At 41.3% G+C, this 26702-nt stretch overlaps 2 protein-coding genes, 1 long non-coding RNA gene and 2 pseudogenes across 4 annotated transcripts in view; 4 read left to right on the top strand and 1 right to left on the bottom strand.

Moving 5' to 3' along the window:
• Nucleotides 1-5180, bottom strand: part of RAB7A (RAB7A, member RAS oncogene family) — a 132630-nt gene extending 127450 nt beyond the window's left edge. The window contains exon 1 of one of the 2 annotated variants that reach the window (XM_077116362.1): nucleotides 4948-5180. The gene's annotated coding sequence lies outside the window, so the exon portion shown is untranslated. The remainder of the gene's footprint in view (nucleotides 1-4947) is intronic. The other variant, XM_077116361.1, reaches the window with a different exon arrangement.
• On the top strand, nucleotides 4454-18466 carry LOC143645654 (uncharacterized). Its single transcript, XM_077114889.1, has 3 exons — nucleotides 4454-4744; nucleotides 4835-5405; nucleotides 17747-18466. Exons 1-3 carry the CDS (start codon nucleotides 4454-4456, stop codon nucleotides 17890-17892), a joined length of 1008 nt encoding a protein of 335 aa, XP_076971004.1. The 3' UTR covers nucleotides 17893-18466.
• LOC143646327 (KAT8 regulatory NSL complex subunit 2 pseudogene) lies at nucleotides 10128-13040 on the top strand (annotated as a pseudogene).
• LOC143647511 (small nucleolar RNA SNORA2/SNORA34 family) lies at nucleotides 12202-12328 on the top strand (annotated as a pseudogene).
• A 6902-nt stretch (nucleotides 18467-25368) lies between the features above and the next one.
• LOC143646024 (uncharacterized) lies at nucleotides 25369-26497 on the top strand. Its single transcript, XR_013157229.1, has 3 exons — nucleotides 25369-25541; nucleotides 26079-26269; nucleotides 26364-26497. It is a non-coding gene; the product is annotated as an uncharacterized LOC143646024 (long non-coding RNA).
• Nucleotides 26498-26702: the final 205 nt, after the last annotated feature.

The raw sequence follows: 26702 nt of genomic DNA, 5'->3' as shown, positions 1-26702 counted from the left end.
TATAGATTGCTTTGGGTAGTACTGACATGTTAACAATATTAAGTCTTCTATCCATGAATACATAACATCTCGGTTTATTTAGGCCTTCCTCTCATTTCTTTCAGTAATAATTTGAAGTTTTCAGGACACAAGTCTTATGCTTTCCTTAGTTTTAAACTCACTCCTCAGTATTTTATTCTTTTTTACAGTTTTCTACTGTAAATGAATTGTTTTCTTAATTTTTTTTCTGATTCTTCATTGCTAGAGTATAGAAATACAACTGATTTTTGTCTATTCATTTTATATCCTGTAACTTAGCTGAAAGTATACTGACTTTGGCAAACTGGCAGTATCTTTGAAGCTATCTGAATAGATATATACCTAAAACTTTGCCATTCTAGTCCTAGGTATTAACTCAACGGAAAAGGTGACAAGTCATCTAAAGACAAATACATGAATATTTATAGCAGCATTATTTGTAACAGACACAAATTACAAGTTACTCAAATGTCCATCAATGATTTAATAACTAAATTATATCCCATACTGTAATACTATTTAGCAATGAAAAGGTAGCTAAAATTGAACACAACAACAGTTTGAGAGACATAATGTTGAATCAAAGAACCAGATACAGAAGGGTACACTGTGTATGAATTCATTTATACAAAGTCTAAATAAGGCAAAATTAATCTATAATGTTAGAATCAGGAGACTGATTTACCTTGGAGGGAAGATAATGACGTGAAGAACACAAAAGGGGGCTTCTGAGTTTGGGAAAAGCCTCCATGTTGTTCACTTATTTGTACATTTTTCTGTATTACGTTCTATTTCAGTTAAAAGTTTACTAAAATATAGAAGAAATGACAAATCACAACCCAGGAACTGTTCAGATGACCCAGTTATTTCGGGGGGGTTGGGGTGAGGGGGTGTCCCCAGAACTATAAGTACACTGAGAATTGTTGGCAAACTTACTAAATATCATACATATTTTTTATATTAAATCCATGCTGTCAGAGAATTAATTAAAAGGTTAATTCTTAGCAGCTTTGTCATTATATACTCTTCAAATAACTGAGAACTTTATCAAATGGGAGTTGATTTTTTTTTTAATTGCACACAAAGACTGGAAACTAATGATGTAACTATTTATGTCACAAGGTAATTTTTTTAAGAACTCCTGAACTGAGCCGGATAATTCCAGGGAAAACAGCAGTGACAGAGAACTTCCTTTACTATATCTGGAAGTAGTCACACAAGCAGACTGTGAGAAGCAGGCAAGGTTGCAGAATTCCTAAAACTGCCCAGGTCTCTAAGCTTCCTTTAATTTTGCTTCCTCAGATTTGCTCTGTCCCGATGGCAAGCAATTCTAGGAGACCAGGAAAAGGTCAACCCAATCAAGCAAGCTGATCTAGCAGTTATGACCTCACCAAAACAGGGAATCCTAGGTGAGGTTCTTGGGCCCCTCCATCAAGTACTGTGTCTTCAAGCAAATAAATGAACAAGGCCAATACTGTATGTCACCACTGGAAATAACTCCCAAGCTTTCTTCCTCCCCCACAGAGACATTCTGCAAGTAGCTATTCTTAAATTTGTTTTTGAAATCCCAGCTTGGAGTACTAAAATTGAAACTAGTCAGAGAAGCTGCAAAAAAAAAAAAAAACCCTGTTCTGATTTCACTCAGGTTACTTTTACCTTTAATTCACAAATCACACTGACCACAATCACCATGAAGTTTTAAAGAATAAATGAAAACTATCTTTCTTTCTGTAATGTTATCTGTGGGAAGGAAAAAGTGGAGAATAGAGGAAAGATGTGAGAGAAAATAACCGAAGAGACCAATGCATCACATTATGTTTCTGCAGCGAACTGCAGGCAGATACACACAGAAATTTATTAGATGGCACTAACAGATAAGTGTCTGACAACATGAGGAATGGATCCCTGAAAATACAATGGCAACCTTATATGAGAGATAAGAATCAGCAGAAAGCCAAAAGCTGCAAAAGGTGGGGAGGGGGGGGAGAGAGCTCGTCTTTACTAGAGCTTTAGCCCTTTTGAGGAGATGACATCAGTGCCAAGAGAAACCATAGGCTTTCTCAGGAGGATGCTTCCTCATTACTTGCCCCCAAAATCGTTCCTACAGTTAGCTCCCAGTTTAGTATCTGGTCAAATCTCTCTCAGCCACATTTGTCGAATTATAATGAAGACTTGGATAATTTATCACAGGAATAACGGCAAAATATTTATATCAAATCCCAGAAAGCAACAACAATGCATAAGAGCACTGTCATATCACTACTGTGTTCTCAGTCTGACATTAGCCCAGAAAGGCTAATGTCAAATCTAAGTGCAGAAGTATTATTAATGCAGACCTCTTCAAAACTTATTAAAAGATCATAAAATAACCAAAACTCTTCCCTTTACTTGGGAGTAGAATCAGAAACCTCATTCAAAACCACTCTTTGCTATACAGCAATGTTCTCTGATTATGGGGCTTGGGGGCTTAGCCAAGGTTGGCCCCCATATATAAATAAATAAAGGTAAATAGAAGTGTACCCAAGTGGTTGTTAATTACCTGGACATATATACTAGTAAAACCATTTTTAGAGTGCCTTCCCCTTCCTTCCACCCTTGCTTGTTTACCCATGCAGTTCTACCACAAACGCAAAGCCCAAATTCCCTTTTATAGAAGAGGAGACAAGTTGTGGGATGGCACACTGTTTTGTCTAGGATGTTACCAGTACTGTGGCTGGTAGGAGTTACATTAAACTTTGTCAGTAAAGAAAAAAAATCCAGCATGCCAAGGGTACTTTTAACTTCTAACATTTGCAGTGCAATGGAATAGCAGTGACATCGATTCTCTCTTGAATGAAAATAAAAATGCCACTACAGCAAAAGAAGAAACAAGTTAGGTGTTGAAGGTTACTCTTCAAAGGATATGATCAATTAGAAACTCTCTTCTACACTCTCTTCAAGCACAAACCATACAAATGCTGTTGTTAAAATTAACAAAGCCTTTGATTCAGCTAAAACACCAGACTGTGGATTACCACAGATTCACTCGCAGGGATGAGAAATAACTCCTTTTTCCAAAGCCTCAAGTTCTACTGCCACGTCATTCCAAAACAGAATTCCTAGCCAGGACCACTCACTACTTTAAAATTCCTTAAGACAGGAACCATGTCTATCTCTCCTGAATCAATAACCAACAATGTCTGATACATGGTAGGCACTCAAAACATTTGATGAATGAATGAATCGTGTCCGCCATTACTCTCCTCTAAACCCAAACGTTATTTACAGCTACAGTTCTTACTACTCACTTAAACATTTCAGGCTTCTTAGCAAAATAAAAAGGACTAATGAGAACACAGTGGGGCTGTGAGTACTATGCTTTAGTATGGACAATATCCTCGGGAGGACAAATACTCATAATTCACATTCCAATCCTTAAACTCAAACCTGGACAAATCTTCCAAAGTTTGAAGAGGGAAGCACACTAACAGGAGACTTCATTAATCCATGGATGGGAAGTCATGTGGCCAATCAGCTGCTTAAGTCACAAGGAAGAGACAAAAGTCTTTCTTTTGGAATCCAAAGAAAAGATAAAGCACTTCAACAGGGAAAAATCAACTAGCTGGACACCACTTACTAACTCCACATTTTTGCTAAAGGTTATAAGTTCATGATAGGCTCGACAAAAGACTTAAATACTTAAAAATTTCCCAAACCTAAATTAGTATACTTCAAGAGCCCTTAATTTAATGATTTAACTACAATGTGTTAAGCCACAACTGCGAAAGGAATGACTTATATCTTTAAGGAGGAACTAATGCTACCTGAGGAAGCTTTGAAATGACATCACTAGAAAGATGGGAGGCCACAAGGGGCAGATACCAAGTGACAAAAGAGAAATCACAAGTCTCAGGGGCACCTGAAAACAGTACAACCTAAAAGCAGAATACAAATCTATGGAGTCTGACTGCCAGAACTTAAATCTCAGTTTCATAACCTATCAGTTGAGTGTCCTTGTTTAGGTGACTTGACATCTCTATTCTTCAATTTCCCTATCAATATGAGGGCAAAATAATGGTACTTCAGAAAGGTGTTCTGAGAATTAAACAATGTGTGTGAAAGTCTTGGCGTGATGTTCAGTACACAGTGCACGCTCAAATATTTGCTATTATTATTCTCAATATCCCCTGGGCTGTAAGAAATCCAAAGCAGCCCTTCGGCCAACCACCATCTCACCCCTACTCCCCCCAATAAAAGTTTGCAAACTTCTTTCAGTATTTAGCATAACATGCTTGTGACAAAAAGCTCCCTGTCTCCCACAGCCAGAGGCATCTCACATGCATACAAGTCTTTGAGGAAAGCCCAGAGCATGTGACCTGACTCACAGTCTTGACTCAGTTGCCGCCGGGGAACCTCTCCCACTAACAGAGTCAGACTGTTCAACCGAACAGCACAGATGGGAATGTGGTTCAGCTCTGGGAACCTGTCACCATGGGCCGCGCAGTCGGCGGCAGAGGTCAGCGTAACCCGATATGGCCACGAGTGGGGTCGGCTCCTACACTCTCTGGCTTGCTCCAAGGGACTAAGCCTGCTAATGCGTCCCGCCGCGGCCCAAGTACCTCCATTCCCTCCCCGCCCCATGCCAGTGGCCCACCCAGTCAGGAAACCCTCTCGGGTTTCGGGTCTTGACACCACCAGTAAACAAGGCGCCGGTGACTACGGCCCGGAGCCGGCACCCCGGCCAGAGGTCACACCCGATGACCTCTGACCTCTTCCCGGGTGGGCGCGGTCCGGGCCTGCTCCCCTGGGCTGGAACGACGCGGAGTTTCCAACGGAGGCCGGGGCTGGGAATCCGCCCAGCGTAATTGGAACAACGCGAGTCCCAGGCGACCCAGGGAAGGAGAAGGGGGATGGGGCCAGGCCGTCAGCCGAGACGGGCCCGCTGCTTACCGCGCGCTCCGCGGGGGCTCCGGGCCGGGCACGTTGCGAGGGCTCCCAGGGAGGAGGCAAAACAAGGAAAGACAGGAACAGAAAGGAAGACCAAGTTCCGGTACCAGCGAGTCGCTCCGCGTTCTTAAAGACTCCAAAGCCGCCGCTGCCTCCGCCTCGGGCTTTATGGCCAAGACTCCGGCCCCGCTCCCACTTCCGTCACCGCCGCCGCCCCGAGCGGAAGTACCTGTCACGAGACGCTCGACGCCGAGGATGCGTGGGAGGGACCCCGCCTCAACTTTGCGTCACGTTCCGGGCCACCTCTGGCCTGGGCCTGGATCACGTAGTAGAAACATGTCGGCCCCCGAATGGTACTCTCCATCTTTGGTGTTCGTACAAGGAGCAGGACGGCGCCATGATGGACCCACAAACAGACTCCTCAACCACTCGAATTCTCAGCCTACCCGGGAGACAACGAGGTAAACCCGCCCTTCAAGTAGAGTCCCTCTCTGGAGGCACCGATTACGCAACCAAGTAGTCCTACTGTGTACCCCGAGTTCTGCAGATCAACAATAATCTGCTCTAGAAACGAGATTGCCCAGGGACAAATCTCAGTCTTTTAGAGACAAGACCGTAAGCATTTGACAAACTAATACATGGGTGAGGCAGGGCGTACGTATTCATTAAGGACCTACTGTGCTCCTATACTAGAGTCTTGGATCATCTCCATTAGTCCTTCTTTTAACCACTTGAGGAAACGTTTTTATTATCACCAGTTTGCAAATGGAAGCTGAGACCAGTACAGAAGGTCCCTTGACCTAGGTCACAGTAATTGTCAGAGCCAGGATGTGAACCAAGGTCTGTCTGATACCAGTGTTTGTGATCTAGACTACAAATAACTGCACCAGTTGTTTAGTTGGGTGATGGAGACAGAGAAGTAATTGGACATCTCCAGAACACTTTGTCTGGCAGGGAAGGTAGTCCAAGAAAATTGAAAAAGACCTCAAGAATTTAGTGTTGAGAGAGAGGCAATAAAGATGGATGTGTTGTTAAAGCTTCTTGAAGGGTGGGGCACTCTCCCAAACCCCAACCCCACTGAACACGATTAAGATTTAATCAGAACTTTATCTCTGTATTCAAGAACATGATCTTCTCATAGTCTTTATACTATTTTGGTTCATGCAAACTCCGTTTTTTCTGTTACAAGTCCGAAATCCTTGGACTCATTTCTTTCTTACTGCATGTTAATACATTATCATATACTTTTAAAAATGATAATACACACAGGTATTTGATTACGTAAACGTGGAGGTTCACAATAAACATAATAGTTGTAATCTGTGAAGGATCTGTGAAGGACTGGAGGAAGTGGTAGGTGGGAGACTAATTTTTCATCTTATTTCTTCTTATATATTTTTGTGCTTTTAGCAATTTGTGTAAATTTTTCTATAAATATAGTCCATCATCTAGTCTGCATACTTTTTGAGTTCTTAAAATGTATATATTTATTTTTAATTCTGGTAAAATATATATAACATTAAAAATCACTGTAACCATTTTAAGTATACAATTCTTTGACATTATGTACGTTGAAAACACAGTGCTATTTTCCCTGGTATTAATTTCCATGACTATTTTCATCATGCCCAAACCAAAACTCATACTCATTTAGAAATAACATGGTTTACCACCTGCGGTAACCACTCTGTTTCCTGTCTCTATGAATTTGCTTATTCTAAGTATTTTATTTAAGAGAAATCATACCATATTTGTCCTCTTCTGTCTGGCTTATTTCACTCAACATGATGGCTTCAAGGTTCATTCATGTTATAGCATGTACCGGCACTTCATTTATTCTTAAGGCTGAACACTGGTCCTTATATTGGATGGCTATACCACATTCATCAGTTGATGGACACTTGGGTTGTTTCAACATTTTGGTATTTCCGTCTGTGCGCTTTCTTCACTAAATCCTATAAGTTTATGTTTGCATTTTCTGTCATCTCAAGATATTTCCTTATTTCCCTGTGAGTTCTTCTTTGGTTGTTCAATAGTGTGTTGTTTCATTTCCACATATTTGTAAATTTCCCAGTTTTCCTTTCATATTGATTTCTAGCTTTACTTCAGTGTGTTCCAGGAAAATACTTTGTATGATTTCAGTATTCATAAATTGATGAGGTTTGGTATATGGCCTAACATATGGTCAGTCTTGGAAAACGTTTCATTTGCACTTGAGAAGAATGTGTGTTCTGCTCTTTTTTGCTGGAATGTTCTATTTAGGTCTGTTACGTGTAATTATTTAGCAGTGTTATTCCAATCCTCTACTTCCTTACTGATCTTCACTTTCAGTGTTCTATCAATTATTGAAAATGGTGTGTTGACGTTTCTCACTATTACGGTAAAACTATTTCTTTAGCCCCTCAGTTTTGTTGGTTTTCATTTCATATATTTTGGAACCCTGTTGTGAGGTGCATAAAGGTTTAAAGTCGTATCTTCTTGCTTGATTGAACCTTTCATCAAAAAATGATCTCTTTATTTCTCTCCTCTAATCGTTTTTTTTTTTTATTTAAAGCCTATTTTTATGTATGGATTCCTTTAGCTCAGTTGATTTCAAGTCTTTGATTAATGATTCCACTGTATGGAATCCAGGGAATGATACCTTGATTCACAAAGGTCGATGAAGTTCAGGGTTCCTCTCTCATCTGGAAGGGCACATGGTGAACATAGCATCATCTGCTACCTTTCTCTCGAGGCTTCCTGTTGGATGAAGCGCCCCAGGAGGCATTTTCCTTCATCTCCAAAGATTGCTGGCTGGTGTACTCTCTGCTTCTCGTGGCCACATCATTCTCTGCTCTCTCAGAATCTCTTGACTTTCTCTCTTGTCATTCTCTTTTATGGGATTCAAGTAAACTAATCAAGACCAACCTAGAATGGGTGGAGACACGTCTCCACCTAATCCAGCTTAACAACCACTCTTGATTGAGTCACATCTCCAGGAGATGATCTAATTACGGTTTCAAGTATACAGTACTGAATAGGGATTAGAAGAAATGGCTGCCTTTATAAAATGGGATTAAGATTAAAACATGGCTTTTCTAGGGTACATACATCATTTCAAACCAGCACAGTTCCCATACAGGAAATGGAGAGAGAAAAGAAAAAAAAACAATAACAAGTTACTGCCTCTTTAAGACTCCTCTGCAGCTTTTGCCTGTGGGCAATTGTAACAATGGCTGCTCTCATAGCCAGCCCCCCATGATCTGAAGTAGCTTCAAGACTGTGTCCTTACAGCCTATCTTGGCACAGCAAGCTGAATGCGGAGCTGGTCCTCACTGCTGCCTGCAAGGTGCTTGGGGGACAGAGGGAGTAACCAGTGCTCAGAGGGTGAAACTCACCGATATTTACCACAATTTACAAGCTGCTTCTTCCTGCTCTTCCCTGGATGTTGTGCAGGGTTCCACTAGACTCCGGAGTTTCAATTTGTTGACTCAGTCAGTTCCTACCAGTTCGGTAGTAGTTTAGGTGGAGGACTGATTCCTGGAGCTTCCAGTAGGAAGACTCTTCCCGCAGTTCTCTTGGAATATTTATTGACTCCTATAGTAGGTTGAATGCTGGATCCAAAATCGATTATGCCCATGTCTTGAACTTTTGAATGTGACCCCATTTGGAAAAAAGAGTCTTTGCAGATATAATTAATTTAAGGAACTCAAGTTGAGAGCATCCTGCATTATCCAAGTGGACCCCAATACAATCACAGGTGTCCTTATAAGAGAAACTCAGAATAGAGGTACAAATAAAGGAGAAGGCCATGTGTGATGGTTGGGTTCATGTGTCAACTTGGCCATGTAATGGTGCTGAGTTGTCTCGTCAAGCAAGCACTATCTTAACTGTTACTGCAAGGATATGTCATGGACTTAAATCATCAGTAAGTTGATTTCATTTATGGCTGATTATATCTGCAATCAACTGAGGAAAGTTTCTTCAGCAATGAGATAGGTTTCATCCTGTCAGTTGAAGGCTTTAAAAGGAGAAGTGATGACTTCAGCAGTCAGAGGAGAGAATTTTTATCTCTACTTCAGTCAGTCAGCTTCTCCTGGGGTATTCATAAAAAACCATCATTGGAGTTGCCAGCTTGTAGCCTGCCCTACAGAATTTGGACTTGTGCATCCCCACAGTTGTGTGAGACACTTTTATAAAATCTCATAATATTTACAGATATCTCCTGTTGGTTCTGTTTCCCTATATAACCACATCTAATACAGCATGTGAAGATGGAGGCAGAGATTGGAGTGATCAGCCACAAGCCAAGGAATGCTTTCAGCCACCACAAGCTGGAAGAGGCAAGGAAGGAAATCTCCCCTTGAGCCTCTGGAGGGAGAATTGGCACTACCAAATGCCCTTTATTTTGGACTTCTCACCTCCAGAACTGTGATAAAATACATTTCTCTCATTTTAAGACACCAAGTCTGTACTAAATTGTTATAGCAACCCTAGGAGACTAATACAATTCCCTCTATCTTTTTTACTCCTTATCCACAGCCTTCTACATATTTCAAGAACATGACTTCTTACCATTTCTGCTGCTACACATGGCCAAAGCTTACATCATTCTCATCTGCAGTGTTGCAAACAATTTTCGTGTCCTGCTTGTACCCTTACTCCCCTCACCCCCTATCAATTCTCAACAGCCAGAGTAATTCTATAAAAATGTCAAACCACTTCATTCTTCTGCTCGAACTCTTCTAACATCTTCCTGTCTCACTTGGAGTAAAAATCTACCTTGTCTGGACCTTATTTACATGACAAGATCTATTTTGAGCCAATGATATATTGAGAAAATGTTTAGGCTCTTTGGGAGAAGGTGAGTATATCTTGCACATGCGGGAAATATAGTATTTGGCTAAAAGGCAGACTATGGCAGATTAAAGATGGTGGTGAATTCTTTGTTCCTTCTCCCTTTAATATATGCAGTCTACTTCCCCTTCTTTGAATCTGGGTTGGCCTTACAGATGTGTTTGACCAGTAGAATGTAGCAGAATTGTGGCATATTGTGAATTGTAGGGTTAGGTCATATAAAGTCTTACAGCTTTCATCAGGTATCTTGAAATGCTTTCTGTCTGGAAGCTTCATCACAGAAACCAGTCTCCATGCTGTGAAAAGCCCAAATCATGTAAATATGCTCTAATCAGCAGCCCACATCAATGGCCATCCCTGTGAGTGACCCATTCAGCCCTGTCAGGCCTTCGAGTGGTGGCAGCCCCAAACAACATCTGACTGCAACCATGCAGGAGGCCCCAAGGAAATGGTACCCAACTGAGCCCAGTCAACCTATAGAACCATGACATGCTGTACTAGTTTGCTAGCTGCCAGAATGCAATATACCAGAAATGGAATGGCTTTTAAAAAGAGGAATTTAATGCGTTGCTAGTTTACAGTTCTAAGGCCGAGAAAATGTCCTAATTAAAACAAGTCTATAGAAATGCCCAATCAAAGGCATCCATCCAGGGAAAGATACCTTGGTTCAAGAAGGCCAGTGAAGTTCAGGGTTTCTCTCTCAAGTGAGAAGCCACATGATGAACACAGTCAGGGCTTCTCTCTTAGCTGGAAGGGCACATGGTGAACATGGCATCATCTGCTAGCTTTCTCTCCTGGCTTCTGGTTTCATGAAGCGCCCCTGGAGGCGTTTTCCTTCTTCATCTCTAAAGGTCGCTGGTTTGTGGACTCTCTGCTTCGTGGTGCAGCAGCATTCTCTGCTCTCATCAAATCTCTTATTCTCCAAAATGTTTCCTCTTTTATAGGACTCCAGTAAACCAGTCAAGACCCACCCAAATGGATGGAGACATGTCGCCACCTAATCCAGTTTAACAACCACTCTTGATTAAATCACAGCTCCAGGGAGATGGTCTGATTACATTTCAAACATATAGTATTGAATAGGGACTATTCTGGCTTATGAAATGGGGTTTTGATTAAAACACGGCTTTTCTAGGGGCCAATACACCCTTTCAAACCAGCACAGATGCTATGATATTTTTGTTTTAAGCCCCTACTTTTTTTGGCAGGGGGGTGTGGGGTACATGGTCTGGGAATCAAACTCAGGTCTCCCACATGGCAGGTGAGCATTCTACACCCATGTACCCCCCAACATTGCCTTTTTGTAAAAATACTTGGAGGGCGGTGGGTATCCACCTCATGTTGCAGCCATTTTGGTATAAACAGGATTTGGACTCACATCTTGCCAAATAATTGAAGGAGGATCACTCCTGTGCCCAAGTCTCAGGAGCCCCTGTCTTATTCCTTCACTCACCACCCATGCTCACCATCTCATCTGGAAGGGCAGGAGTTTTGCATTAAGCAATCCTTGAAGACAAAACTGTACCCTTCAAACAGTATAATTATATATCGACAAAAAATGGGAAAAGATGTCCCAGTGCTGCCTCAAAGCCTGAGAAGACAGAGGGGGTATCCTGTGCTGAGCATGCCCATAGGAATGCCCTGGTCCTTCATGCTCAAATAAAGAAGACCAACCCACAGCCTATGGGTGGACCACCCTTGTGTCAGCAAAGTTCTTATGCTAAGAGAGAACTTAGTTCTCAGACTCCAGGAGGTAACCGAAGTGAAGTCAGCCAAATTCTGGATGAACACATCTGGAGTGATGGGGAGCAGGAACCCATTACAGTGGATCAGGCTTGGAGAGATGACCTTGACAGTGAAGCTGACAATTCAGACAGTGATCAAGAAGATCCCCTAAAACGTGCTGGTGTCAATACAGCAGAAGTGGCCCCCTAGTATGTGTAAGAAGCTAATTTGTTTTCAGTCTTTGTATGTTGATCAATTTAAACAACGTAAGCATCTAGATGCTCAAGGACAAGGAGCACTGTTAATTACATAATCACAAAGTGAAACATGAAGCTCTTAGGTAGTAGCTTCTTGACTGGTCCAGAGGACTTTTGGCCAAAGAATGAGTGACGAAATCATCTCTGGTGATATTGCCAGCACTGTCAAATGGAAGACTTACTACAAAGGCAGCTGAAAGAATGCTGAATGCTCCCTTCAGATGGTACTACCTAACAGCCTCTTACTACTCGTTCCAATCAGAGGTGCTTGACCTTTGTGGATGATATTCATTGTTCCAGTCAGTCTCTTCTGGTGACCAGACACCATCTCATCCATACCTTTTTACTCTGCCTGTTCAGGCTCCCAATTTGCTTGCTAGAGCCGGGGTTAATGGGAATGTCTTTGCTAGTTTGTTTAATTGAGAGTGTTTGTTTTCCTCTGACCCTGAATCAAAGCCAATAGTTTGATGGAGCTTTTGGTTCCAAGCAGAACATGTCTTCCTATGTCTGCTGACCATTTCAGAACTTTAGAAATGTTATGGTCAATTCATTAGAAAGAAACATCTGTGTCATTGGTGATGGAAGTGAGCTAATATTTATTTGTAGTCCTAATAAAAACTGGGAATCCAGAACATAGGGATACTTGATTTAACTTATTCATTAGAATTATAAAGCAGTTAAAAGTATTTCCAAAAACAATGATGGAAGGATTTTTCATCCAAACAATAAGACAGTTCTGGACTGTGACCTTCCTTTGAGTGATGTCAGAGCTCTAACTTGTATATTTTAAACTTCATTCAATAATGAGAAACTTCCTGTTCCCAAAAATGGGGTAGTTTTTTCCTCCTTTCAGTTAACTTGCCTTGGAAATTATCATTATGTCTGTTGATTCTGTTATGGAACTACAGATTTACCTGATATGATAATAATGGACTACAAAAATGTTTGAGTTGTTTATTGGGTTGTGAAAGTGCTTTTTTATCCTGGGCATTGGTTGAAAAAGTTGATTTCACTGAACAGGCACTAGTTAAGTAAATGTGATGATGTTCATTATGTGAAAGGCAGAAATTTTACTAGATTTCATTGCTTTGCAAGAGTTAAAATATATGGAAAATAAGCTGTAATTTCTTTAGTAGGAAGACAAGGAGAACTGTCCCTTCTTTTGGGAGGAAAAGTGAATTTTTATATTGTTTATTAAATATTTTGCCAATTTATTAATTTTTGCAGCAAATCTCTGATAAAAGATTACTACCCCTAATATGTAAAATGCTTGTGCAAATTAACCAAAAACTAAAGACAAATGCTTAAAACATAATTGGACAAATGCTATTTATGGACAGATTTAAAAGAACATAAAAGTGGCTGATAGCTAAAGTATTAATTTTCGCTATCAATAAATGAAATAAACAAGAAAATTTTTAATCTGTAAATTTAATATTTGTATATATTTTTAAGTAAATTTAGAAGTATAAAATTTATTTTTTAATGAGTAAATTTCAAAAGTTGGTAAGAATAAGGTGAAATGAGCCTTCCTAAACACTGCCGGTGAGAATATAAATTACTACAAGCTTTTTGGAAAGCAATTTGACACTTTTTGATGTAGTAATTCCATCTCTGGGAATTCGTTTTAAGGGGATAATAAATATAAACGAACATTTTTATGTAAAAATATTTATCCAACTGGAGACAGTCTTAAAATTTCCAGACATGGGGAACAGAGAAGTAAATTATGGCATAACAATGTTTAACAATGTTGGATATATTAAATACATTTACCAAAGTTTATGAATGACAGGAAAATGTTTGATAGTGACTAAAGGATATGGAATTCTGTAGACTGTGACATGATCTATGTTTTAACTGCATGGAACTAAAATCTGAGAGGTATATAATAAAGAAACCTGATTTATTGGGGGGAAAATAAGTAGAGTTAGAATAAGAATAAGAACATACACTCAAGAAACTAATAAAAAATAGTTACCTAGTATATTAGTCAAGATTTGTCCAGAGAAATAAGTCCAGAGTAGTTAGGATAAGGAATTAACTATAGAGGTTAGACCTTACACAGTTGTAGCAGTGGGTCAAACTCCTACTCAGGCAGTTGCTTCTGTGCTTCAGTGTTGAGACCAATGTCAATCATTACAGGTTGGGTAGACCAGCAGTCAGGAAGAAAAGCAGGATAGGGTGAGAGCAATGCCTCATGGGAACCACAGAGAGAAGCAGGAACCCATGTCTGTCTCTCTTTAACTTGAACCCTAGAGACATGGGTGGATTACCTGCTGCACACCCTACATCGCAGAGCTGCACATGGCTGAAGATTCAGGGAAACTGAAGGAAGAGGTCTTCTGGAGACTGGAGAAGATGGGGGTCTGGGTATTTTCTATGTCAACCAGGCCAGCAGACCGGTGACACCATACACAAGCTGCACCAGTGCGCAGAGCCCTTGTGACCTTCAGAGTGTAAATAGCATGACTGCAGTTTCACTTTTTTTTCACCTGCCAAATCTCACACAAAACATCTCTTGTGGAAGCAGGTCAAGAGGGCAGCTTAACGTGTGCATTTTAGTTCGTCCTCCAGAACAACTACTAAATAACCCAGAAACAGTACAGAACAGCGCCTGGGGTCATGTCAGTGACCAGACACACAGCGTACCCCAGTCTGGACCACCTGGACTGGCTGCGAGCACCCCCCAGAACTGTGAGTTCCCAAAGCTGCGGCGGCCAGCGCCCCTCCCCCACAGGCCGCTTCCCAGAAGGAAAAGGAAAGGACTTTACCAGCAGCAGGGACTGGGCACAATCAAACGCCAATTGTGGAACTAATTAACAAATTCTGACTACTAAAAATAGGCCCCCAGCTTAGGTGAACCTGATCAAAGCGGAGTTTGCTCATTTTTGCCCCGGCGCTAAGGCGGCAGGGCTGACAGAAAAAGGGGGAAAAAAAAAAAAGAAGGAAACAGAGGTTTTTGTGGCTGTGTATCTACAAAGCCTTGACTGCCTCTGGATGCAGTGGCAGGACTTTTCAGGCTGCAGCTGCCCCAGGCATAGGCAGAAGTGAGCTCTTTTGGGGGCTTATCTGGAGCCTGTGCCTTCCCCAGGGGAGGGGTGAAGCCCAACTCAGGTGAAATCCCTCCCTCGAGGAATTCAGACACCAGGGCTTGGTAATTTGAAGCCATTAAAACCAGCCTACAACCTTTCCTCTGTCTCCACCATACCCCCAGCAGGGAGAGTCTGCCAAAATTAAAGGTACTGCATCATCTTATCCTGGTGGGACCTGCAGCCAGACAAGTGCCACACACAGGGCAGGATAAGAAAAACAGAGTCCAGAGACTTCACAGGAAAGTCTTTCAACCTGCTGGGTCTCACCCTCAGGGAACCCAATGCAGATGACTCTTTCCTTCTGATAGAAGGCCAGTTTGGTCTGGGAAAATCTGGCTGGGGTCTATAATATCAAAGTAGACCCTCCTAAGTGTGGGGGGTGGGTGGGAAGGCACCACACAAGCAGGGCAAGAAACAAGAAAACGAGAACTAAAAAATTCTCCTCTGTTAAACAAAACTTAAGCTAAAGGTCCAGATAAAACTGAATGGAATGTCAAAGAACAGATAGACAACAAATTCATCCAGCAAGAAAACCCTAGATAAAAGAAGTGAAAGCAATCTCCAGAATAAACTAATTAAGGTAATTAAATGCCTAGATGCCAGCAAAAAATAACAACTCACACTAGGAAAATTGAAGATATGGCCCAGTCAAAGGAACAAACCAACAATTCAAATGACATACAGGGCCTGAAACAATTCAGAATGTATGAACAGACATGGAAAAGCTCATCAAAAACCAAATCAATGAACTGAGGGAGGATATAAAGAAGGTAAGGAATGAACAAAAAGAAGAAACTGAAAGTCTGAAAAAACAAATCACAGAACTTATGGGAATGAAAGATACAGTAGAAAAGATGAAAAAAACAATGGAAACCTACAATGGTAGATTTTGAGAGACAGAACATAGGATTTCTAAACTGGAGGACGGAACATCTGAAATCCGACAAGAAACAGAAACTGTAGGAAAAAAAATGGAAAAATTTGAGCAGGGACTCAGGGAATTGAAAGACAATACGAAGTGAACAAATATACGTGTTGTGGATGTCCCAGAAGGAGAAGAGAAGGGAAAAGGAGGAGAAAAACTAATGGAGGAAATTATCACTGAAAATTTCCCAACTCTTATGAAAGACTTAAAGTTACAGATCCAAGAAGTGCAGCATACCCCAAAGAGAATAGATCCAAATAGGCATACTCCAAGACATTTAATAATCAGAACGTCAGAGGTCGAAGAGAAAGAGAGGATCTTGAAAGCAGCAAGAGAAAAGCAATCCATCACATACAAGGGAAGCCCAATAAGACTATGCGCAGATCTCTCGGCAGAAACCATGGAGGCAAGAAGACAGTGGGATAATATATTTAAATTATTAAAATAGAAAAACTGCCAACCAAGAATTCTATATCCAGCAAAACTGTCCTTCAAAAATGAGGGAGAAATTAAAACATTTTCAGACAAAAAATCACTGAGAGAATTTGTGACCAAGAGACCAGCTCTGCAAGAAATACTAAAGGGAACACTAGAGACAGATACGAAGGCAGAAGAGAGAGGTGTGGAGAAGAGTGTAGAAAGGAAGACTATGAGTAAAGGTAAAAAGAAGGAAAATTAGATATGACATACAAAATCCAGAAGGCAAAATAGTAGAAGAAAGTACTACCCATGCAGTAATAACACTGAATGTGAATAGATTAAACTCTCCAATCAAAAGACATAGTCTGGCAGAATGGATTAAAAAACAGGACCCATCTATATGCTGTCTCTACTCAAAGGACACGAGGCCAAGGACACAAATGGACATTTACACACCAATGTTTATAGCAGCATTATTAACAATTACCAAGAGATGGAAACAGCCAAAATGTCCATCAACAGACAGTTGGCTAAACAAACTGTGACATTTACATAAGGTGGAACATTATGCAGCTGTAAGATAGAATAAAGTTATGAAGTATGTAACAACATGAATGGGCCTTAAGGACATTATGCTGAGTATGATTAGCCAGAAACAAAAGGACAAACACTGTATGGTCTCACTGATATGAACTGACATTAGTGAATAAACTTGGAATATTTCCTTGGTAACAGAGACCATCAGGAGATAGAAATAGGGTAATTGGAGCTGAAGGGATACAGATTGTGCAACAGGACTGAATATAAAAACTCAGAAATGGACAGCACAATATTACCTAACTGTAATATAATTACGTTAAAACACTGAATGAAACTGCATATGAGAATGATAGAGGGAGGAGGGCTGGGGCATAAATGAAATCACAAAGAAAGATAGATGATAAAGATTGAGATGGTGTAATCTAGGAATGCCTAGAGTGTATAATGATAGTGACTAAATGTACAAACTTAAAAAACGTTTTTGCATGAGGAAGAACAAAAGAATGTCATTACTACAGTGTGCTGAAAATAGATGGTAATTAATATTTTAAAACTTCAACTAATGTGTGAGACTAAAGCAAAAAATGTTTATTTGGTACAAATCTATACTTTGACTAGTGCATCTCCTAATATAACTTATGTAGATAGTTGATTGAACACCTTAAGTACATGGAACTTTGTATAGGACATGAGATTTTGTTGGTTTGTCCAGGTGATGCCCTGATGAATCCCAGAGTGATTTGATCAGTGAGTGGAAAAGTATTTGCAAAGTCCCCTTCAGGGAATGGTGAGAACGGGGGAAAACTCAACTTCCCCAAGTTGAATTCTTGATATTCTCACAAGCAGTGTGGACAACCAAAGCTATAGGCTGAGCCCCCAGTCTTGGGGGTTGTTCGTATGAAACTTGACCCCACGGAGGATAGGTCTAGCCTACTTAAAATTAAGCCTAAGAGTCACCCCCAAGAGAACCTCTTTTGTTGCTCAGATGTGGCCTCTCTCTCCAGCCAACACAGCAAGCAGACTCACCACACTCCTCCTGTCTACGTGGGACATGACTACCAGGGGTGTGGATCTTCCTGGCAGCGTGGGACAGAAATCCCAGAATGAGCTGAGATTCAGCATCAAGGGATTAAGAAAAACTCTAGAATGAGCTGAGACCCAGCATCAAGGGATTGAGAAAACCTTCTCGACCAAAAGGGGGAAGAGTGGAATGAGACAAAGTGTCAATGGCTGAGAGATTCCAAACAGAGTCGAGAGGTTATCCTGGAGGTTATTCTTATGCATTAAGTAGATATCACGTTGTTATCCAAGATGTAATGGAGAGGCTGGAGGGAACTGCCTGAAAATGTAGAGCTGTGTTCCAGTAGCCATGTTTCTTGAAGATGATTGTATAATGATATAGCTTTCACAATGTGACTTGTGTGATTGTGAAAACCTTGTGTCTGATGCTCCTTTTATCTACCTTGTCAACAGATGAGAGGAACATATGGAACAAAAATAAAAAATAGGGAGAACAAATGTTAAAATAGATTTAGTTTGAAATGCTAGTGATCAATGAAAGGTATCAGTAAGGGGTATGGCATGTAAAATTTTTTTTTCTGTTTGTTATATTTTTCTGTTGTCTTTTTATTTCTTTTTCTGAATTGATGCTAATGTTCTGAGAAATGATCATGATGATGAATATGCAACTATGTGATGATATTGTGAATTGCTGAGTGTATGTGTTGGGAATGTTTGTGTTTCTTGTAATTTTTTTTAATTAATAAAAAATTTAAAAAAAAAAAAAACATCTCTTGTGACTAACATGAATTCAGAGCCATATAGAGAATTCTGGGAAACTTGGTTCCAGCTTAGCTAAGTTGCCACCAGGCAAAGCCATCATCCCTGATAACTAGGGACAAAGCAGGAGCTATATTTTCAGTGCGTATTTTTTGTATTATCAAGTTTTAACCAGGAAACTGTGTTAACCATTAATTATTTCAATAAGAAAAGGAAATCCATAAAGTGATCAGTTGGGAGTCAGACGATGAAATGGTGCAGTGATAGAAGTTGGAGGAGAGGCCGTATTCGACCTTCTGGCTGAAAAGGTGACATTTGACAAGAGACCTGCATGACAAGATAAAGCCAGTCTATTGAGAATACCTGGGAAGAAAATATTACAGCTGGAGGAATCAGCAAGGGCAGAAGCAAAAACAAAAAACCAACCAAGGTGTCCCTGTCCAAGAAACAGCAAAAAAGCCAGTGTTATTGGAGCAGAGTGAGCGAGGGGAAAAGTTGGGAAGAGGTGGGGTAGGAGAAGTGGGCAAAGCCAAATCATCTGGGGGCTCATTGGTCATGGTAAGGCCTTTAGAATTTGTATCATGTGTGACGTGAAGTCCCTGGAGAGTTTTTAATGGGGGTGTGGGGTGGGGAGGGAGGAGAGGGAGAGGGAGAAGAAGAGAGGGAGGGAGAGAGAGAGAGAGATTGAGAGAGAGAGGGAGAGGGAAAGATAGAGAGAGATGTTTCTCCTTACAGGTCCTTTGCCCTGCAAAGCCTTTCCTGGCCCCACCCTTTGCTTCTCTGTTTCCATAGTGATCCTACAGCCATGGTTTGTCCTTGCCATGGCTCCATGACACAGCTTCCTCCCTGTCTGCTTATTCATCTGCCCCTCATCTAGATCAGGTTGCTCCTCAAGGATTGGCACCTGTTCTGATCCGCCTTAGCTTCCCCAGAGCCCCACCGGTCACTGGCAAACTCAATGCATGATTAAACAATTCAAAGTGGAATAAAAGGTGGAATTATCCTCCCTGACACCGCTTTGCATGATTTATGAAGTTCTCTGGGTTTTGCTATTTAAACATAGCCAATTTTGCTCAAGGGTTGCTCCCTTGGCAGTGTTTATTAAACCAGAAGCTGCTGGCTGGCTGTCCCTAGGTGCCCTTGCTCTGCCGCCCCGCCCCGAGCCTTCCATCCTTGGTTACTTCCCCAGCTCCCAACACCCAGCCTGAGCACCAGTCCTTCAGCAACTCACTTGAGCTCTCTGGGCCTCATTCTCCTCAATTATAAATGGGGTTAATAAATCCCACCTCTTTGAGTGATTGTGGGAATCAGATATGAAAGTGATTTGTAACTCCCTATCTAAGGGAGTTACTGACAATGTGTCAGTTGCAGGATGAACTAAATCTCAGGAGGTGGCCTCAGGTACTTTCCTGCTGAGTGCTGTGCTTGGAAGCAAAGATTCATTCATTCATTCAAGCATTAATTCGAAAGTAATCAGTCCCCGGCTTCCAGGGTGTGACCCTAGGGACATAGAGATGAACCAACCAGTCACAGTCTCTGTGCTCCTGGAGCTCCCAGTTGTGTATATGTTTGTGGTGGGGGAGTAACACACAAAAAGTCAAGCACGTATCACACTACACTGTAACCTCATATCACTCTGCCTTACGACACTCTGCCACAGGTTGCTTTCTAGAGCTTCCCTGCACGCAACACTGCATTGCAGCCCTCTGCCCACAGAGACTCATTAGAGATGGGCACTTGACCAGATCCAGGCCCTTCGGGGCCAATAATCAAGGCTGGGTATTTTTGGAGGGTGGAGGGAGGCAGATGTATTGGAAGAAAGAAGACATTTGCCCCAGGTAGAAAGAATACGACATGTCTAGAACTGCTGGAGGCCTCCTTGTCGTCTTAAGGGGGAAGTATGCCTGAGAGTGAAGCTCGAACAGAGGAAAGCAAAGAGATGAAGTAAGACCTGGTCTTAATGATAACATTTTTGGCACCTGTATCCAGCTATACCTGACTCCGCCTACCCACTTCTAGACCTGCACCACTTGCTTAAATGGAAAGTCACAGCTGCACCCAAGGTCTGGTCTCAGCAGAAGCTGCAGGAACCTCGGTGTCCAGGCCCTACCTGGCTGGACTCACAGAGGCTTTGGTTCCCTAGTGACTGCCCACAAAAAGCCAGAAATATTGGGAATTGAACATCCCCATGGAGGGAACCTTCTAGAAAGGTATTGCCAGCAGAAGGACAGCTATCTGTAGAGGGTTAGTGAAGACAAAACATGTCATAACTCATTGAAGAAACTGCTGATGATTCAGTTTTTCTAGAGGACAGATTTAGAGGGAAGGAAGAGGTAGCAATATGGAAACACAAGCAGAAAAACCAGTCATGGTAGGTTACAAATTCCTCTGGTCTGTATGTTGAGAGGGTCTTTTCCTGTTTTCTTGGTATAGGAAACTAGGATCCAAAACTGAGGATAAAGAGCACTGAGGACCCCACATTTAAGGAAGATGTGAGGACATCCACCAAGATTGGAGCAAGAACAAGCTCCAGAAATGTTCAGAAAGTTAGCTCTACCACACCCACTTCCACCTCACCCTATCCAAACCAAAGGGTGAGAACAGGGAGAGAGGGAATCCACATAGGTCACAGCCCACTGGGGAGTATTGTTTTTTTCTTTCCCAAAAATGAGGGGGTAGTTTCCAAAGGATACTCTAAAGTTTGGGGGCGGGGGGTGGTGCTAAAGGTAGGAGAGATGAGTATACAATTTCCCAATAGAAACTGATGAGGCACCAGCTGCATTGATCCTGCCTTCTGCTCTCCTGAGCAGGGAAAGGAAACACAGGAAAAGGGGAAGCTGCAGGGCTGCTGCCTGCAAATTTCTCTGAGCTGAGGCTAATGTGCCAAGTTGCCCAGAGTCAAAGGGTCAGTACTGAAGGGCATCAGGCTTGAGCCATTGTATGAGTTATCTATGGCTGCAAAATAAAGTAACTCAAAGGTTAGCACCACGAAACAATAATAATTTATTATCTCTTGATTTCTATGGATGTGGTGTAATGAAAAACTTGGGCTGGTATTTGTCCTCAGTTCCAGGGGAAGCAACCTCTAAATCTTTGGAATTTCCTGTGACTTGAGTGTCTTTTGTTCTTCAGGGTAGGTCCAGGACCACACCTGCTCAATCATATGCCAGTGAGACCGTGGGGAGGGCCAGCCATACCTGCAGCTTTAGGGTGGGGACTGGCCCCACCATTGAGACCAACCAGGTGATTGGGTTGTTGGCGCTTCAAGCCAAATCATATCAGTTTCCAACCTCTGGGAGGGGAGGGTGGCTGCAGATTGACTTCAAACACGTGGACATTCATTCCATCAATCACCCCTACTTAAAGAGACCCCAAATAAACTCAGAACTCCAAAAGCCATGAGGAACTTCCACAATTTATAAGATATATCACTGTGCCAAAAGGATGACATTTTCTGACCTCACATGGAGAGGACATGCAAGCTTGCCTCTGAGACCCTCTCAGACATTGATTGCCCTATGTGTCTCTTCTTTTGGCTTCTTATTTGTATCCTTTCACCATAATAAAACTATAATCGTAAGTATAGCAATTTCAGTGAGTTCTATAAGTTGTCCTGAAACTGACCAAAACCTGTTAGCTTCTCTTTAACCCATTAGTGGTAGCTTCTGCTTTTGAGCTTGTTTTGCAAGCTCTGCCCAAAACTTATTAGTAACCTAAATTCTCCTTTTCAGCCTGTTTTGCAGGTCAATGAAGTCTGAGCATGTGTAGAAGCCCAGACTGGTGTCCTTACATAACCTCCAGGACCCTGGAACAATCTGAAAGGAGAGGCCTTTCAACAAGGAAAATCTGGTGCAAAGCCTGCCTCTACCCCATATGTGCAAATCTATGCCTAGCCATTCAAACCACGCCACAACACCCTTCCCCATAAAATGTCACTTAGCCTTCAAGTCAAGGAGAAATATTTGAGTCTTGTCTCCTGTCTCATTACTGGTCAACTTTGCAATAAATCTTTTTCTTTTCTCAAAATCCTAATGTCATAGGATTGGCTCCTGTGATCATCAGGCAATGAGACCTTGCTTGGTAACAAGTTTGGCAGCCATGAAGGAACTTAAGGTCCCAAGACTGCCTGCCTAAGGTGCTGCAGTACCAGCAGGGCATGGGCCCTCTTTGCCATCCCTGATTGGCCACCTAGACTGGTTTTGTCTGGAAGTTTAATGATCAGGGTCCTCTCTGCCATGGCCTGCCACTGTAGGCCCTTCAGCATTACATCTAATTTTGGAGGGGAGGAGGGAGTGTGGGGGTGCATGGCCCAGGAATTGAACCCGGTCTCCCAAATGGAAGGTGAGCATTCTACCACTGAACCATCTGTACACCCTCTACATTTAATGTTGAGGAAAGAAATAATTCTGGGAATAAATGTCTTTTGGATGAATAACCTTGTATGAGCACCTATTTTCTTCTGTCTAATATCTGCCTGATAGAACTTGGGCTTGAGTCTCACCCATTAGGGTAAGGTCTAGGATTTGTGGTTAGAGTACCCCTATTAAGAATGTACAGAAACCCAGACTAGATGATTTGCACAGTTTGATATGATGCCCCAATATATCCTAGAGTAGTCTAGGCAGAAGATTAAAAAGCATTTGCAAAAGTCCACTTGAGGGACTGGGGTAAAAGGTGCAAATATTACATTTCCCCACCTGGGTAAGGCCTGATATTCTTGTAAGCATTGGGGACTGCCAATTTGATGGACCAGGCCCCCAATCTTGGGGCTTGCCCTTATAAAACTTATTCCTGCAGTGGAGAAGCCAAACTTACTTATAATTATGCCTAAAAGCCACCCACAGAGAACCTCTTTTGTTGCTCAGACGTGGCCTAAGCCAATTCAGCAGGTTCTTTAACTCAGTGCCCTCCCCCTTACGTGGGACATGACCCCCAAGGATGTTGTACTGGTTTGAAAGGATTTATGTACCCTAGAAAAGCCATGTTTCACTCCTAATCAATCTTGTGGAAACAACCGTTTCTTCTAGTCCCTATTCAGTACTATAGGTTGGAAACTTGGTTAGGTTATCTCCATGAAGATGTGACTCAAACAATTGTGGGTATTAAACTTGATTAGATGGAAACATTTCTCCTCCAATTCTAAGTGGGTCTGGATTAGTTTACTGGAATCCTATAAAAGAAGAAGTATTTTGGAGAAAGCTTCAGAATGCCACAGAACCATGAAGCAGAGAGTCCACGAGCTAGTGACTTTTGAAGATGAAGAAGGAAAATGCTTCCCAGGTAGTATATGATGATACTCTGAACCACTGATTGTATAATTTGGATGATTTTATGGTATGTGAGTACATATCTCAATAAAATTGGGTTAAAAAAAAGAAGTAGACAAGATCCTTTGTTGAGTTTGAATCCCAAGAGTGAGAGATCGCATACCTGACTGTAGTCCTTTGCAATGTATTTTATAAAATTGGTATGTTCTGTTTGTTTTTTTAACTTTTTTATTGTATAATATGACATATATACAAACCAAAGAAAGAAAAAAGCAATAATTTTCAGAGCACTCTTCAACAAGTAGTTACAGGACAGATCCCAGAGTTTGTCATGGGCCACCATACCATACTCTGATTTTTCCTTTTAGCTGCTCCAGAATATAGGAAACTAGAAGGAATAAACATATATTTTTATCATCACAATAGATTTTTTTCTTTTTTATGAAAAATAACATACATACAAAGAAGCAATAAATTTCAAAGCACAGCACGACAATTAGTTGTGTGTGAACAGATTTTAGAGTTTGGAATGAGTTACAATTCCACAATTTAGGTTTTTACTTCTAGCTGCTCTAAAATATTGGGACCTATGTCTCTTGAAGATGATTGTATAATGATACAGCTTTTACAATGTGATGTGTGATTGTGAAAACCTTGTATCTGATTCTCCTTTTATCTACCTTATCTACAGACGAGTAAAACATATGGAATAAAAATAGATAATGGGGGAACAAATGTTAAAATAAATTTAGATTGAAATGCTAGTGATCAATGAAAGGCAGGGGTAAGGGGTATGCTATGTATGAATCTTTTTCTGTTTTCTTTTTATTTCTTTTTCTGAATTGATGCAAATGCTCTAAGAAATGATCATGATGATGAATATGCAACTATGTGATGATATTGTGAATTATTGATTATATATGTAGAACGGAATGATCATAGGTTAAGATGTTTGTGTTGTTTATTGCTACACATTTTTAAAAATTAAAAAATTAATAAAATGTTGGGGAATAAAAGTATCAATTTAATAATGCAGCAATCATATTCGTTTGGTAAACTCTACCTTCTCTGTAAAGTTCCACCATCACCTTTGATCTTTCTATCCCAGTCTTTAGGGATATTTGGGCTACAGCCATTCTAACTTTTTCATGTTGGAAGGGGCTGTCAGTATTATGGGGGAGGGAGATGGAACTAGTTGATGTTCTGGAGAGGCTGGGCCCTCTAGGTTTCAGGACTTATCTGGTCCAGGGACACATCTGGAGGTTTGTAGGTTTCTAGAAAGTTACCCTAGTGCATGGAACTTTTGTAGAATCTTGCATATTAGCCGAGGTATTATTTAGGATTGGCCGGAATGGTTTTGGTTGGGGGTTGGCAATTTATGATAGGTAGCAATGTCTAACTGCAGCTTTTGTAAGAGTGACCTCCAGAGTAGCCTCTCTATTTGAATTCTCTCAGCCACTGACACTTTATTAGTTATACTTCTTTTCCCCCTCTTGGTCAGGATGGCATTGTTGATCTCACAGTGCCAGGGCCAGACTCATCCCTGGGAGTCATCTCCCACACTACCAGGGAGACTTTCAACCCTGGACGTCATGTCCCATGTAGGAGAAAGGGCAATGATTTCACTGACAGAACTGAGCTTAGAGAGAGTGAGGCCACCATCTGAGTAGCAAAAGAGGTCCTCCAGAAATAACTCTTAGGCATACCTATAGGGAAGCTAAGCTTCTCTGCTACCTACATAAGCTTCACAAGAGTAAGTCTCAAGATCAAGGGCTTGGCCTACTGATTTGGGTGTCCCTAAAGTTTAGCACAGTATCAGGGGATTCCCTGATGATAAATTTTAATAGTTCCATATTTTCTCTCCCATTCCTCAAGGGATTTGGCCAATATTTTTTTATTATCTGCTTACTATATTCTAGGATGTATCCAGGCTTGCATTAAACTATACAGGATTGAAGGCCCTCATTCTTATTCTGGGATCCCTGTGTTTCGTTTGTTCAAATGAGCTATCCAGACAGATTGAGTTAGATTATGTGCTACAGAAAATTTCAGTTCCAGACAAAATAAACCTTTTTTCCTTTGGTCTCAAACAGTAGGTGCGGTTCTAAAATATAGACAATGTCTTCCTTACCCCTGTGTTCTGAATTAAAAATTCATACATTTTTAAATAGAACCTGGACACTGCCTTGTTGTAGGTTAAAAGTTAAAAAGAGCAGCTTTAAACATCTCAGGTTAGGCAAGAAGCAGGAGCCAGCTTCAGGAGCTAACTCTGGATCTGTGATTTGGACAGAGAGTGATAGACATCTGGCAAGAGGAGAGATAGCAGCTTTTCCAGACATGAGTAAAGAATAATTATGTGTGGCCCAAGAAGCTAGAATGCAGGAGGGGACTTTGTGATCTATTTTGGCTGCCTGCTCAGAGACTAAGTTCCTCCTTTCTTGCTGGATGTGGCTGAAAGGATATGGATTTATGAAAACAAGTGTAAGTACTCATTTCCTCAAATGGCTGCAGATGAATTTGGGAAAGAAAAGCTTGCTGGGAATACAGGAAAGCTAATCTTTTTGTGTTTTTCAAGGACCTTTGAGTAGAAGAGGACTAAGGCCAGCTTCTTCACCAGACTGAAGTTAACATTGGAAGTCTATATTGAGGTTACCCTTTATAATTGTATTGGTTTGCTAATGCCTCCAGAATGAAATATACTAGATATGAAATGGCTTTTATAAAGGGGATTTATTAAGTTGCAAGTTTACAGTACTAAAGCCATAGAAATGCCCAAACTAAGGCATTCAGGGAACAATACCTGACTCACGAAAGGCTGATGGGTCCAGAACACCTCTGTCAGCTGGAAGGCATGTGGCTGGCATCTGCTGGGTTCTTTAGCTTCTCATTTCAATCAGCTTCCCTGGGGGCATTT

The sequence above is a fragment of the Tamandua tetradactyla genome, chromosome 9, assembly GCF_023851605.1.
Source record: "Tamandua tetradactyla isolate mTamTet1 chromosome 9, mTamTet1.pri, whole genome shotgun sequence".
Classification (NCBI taxonomy): domain Eukaryota; kingdom Metazoa; phylum Chordata; class Mammalia; order Pilosa; family Myrmecophagidae; genus Tamandua; species Tamandua tetradactyla.
Note: the sequence above shows the minus strand (reverse complement) of the source record. Positions and strands in the feature narration are given on the sequence as shown.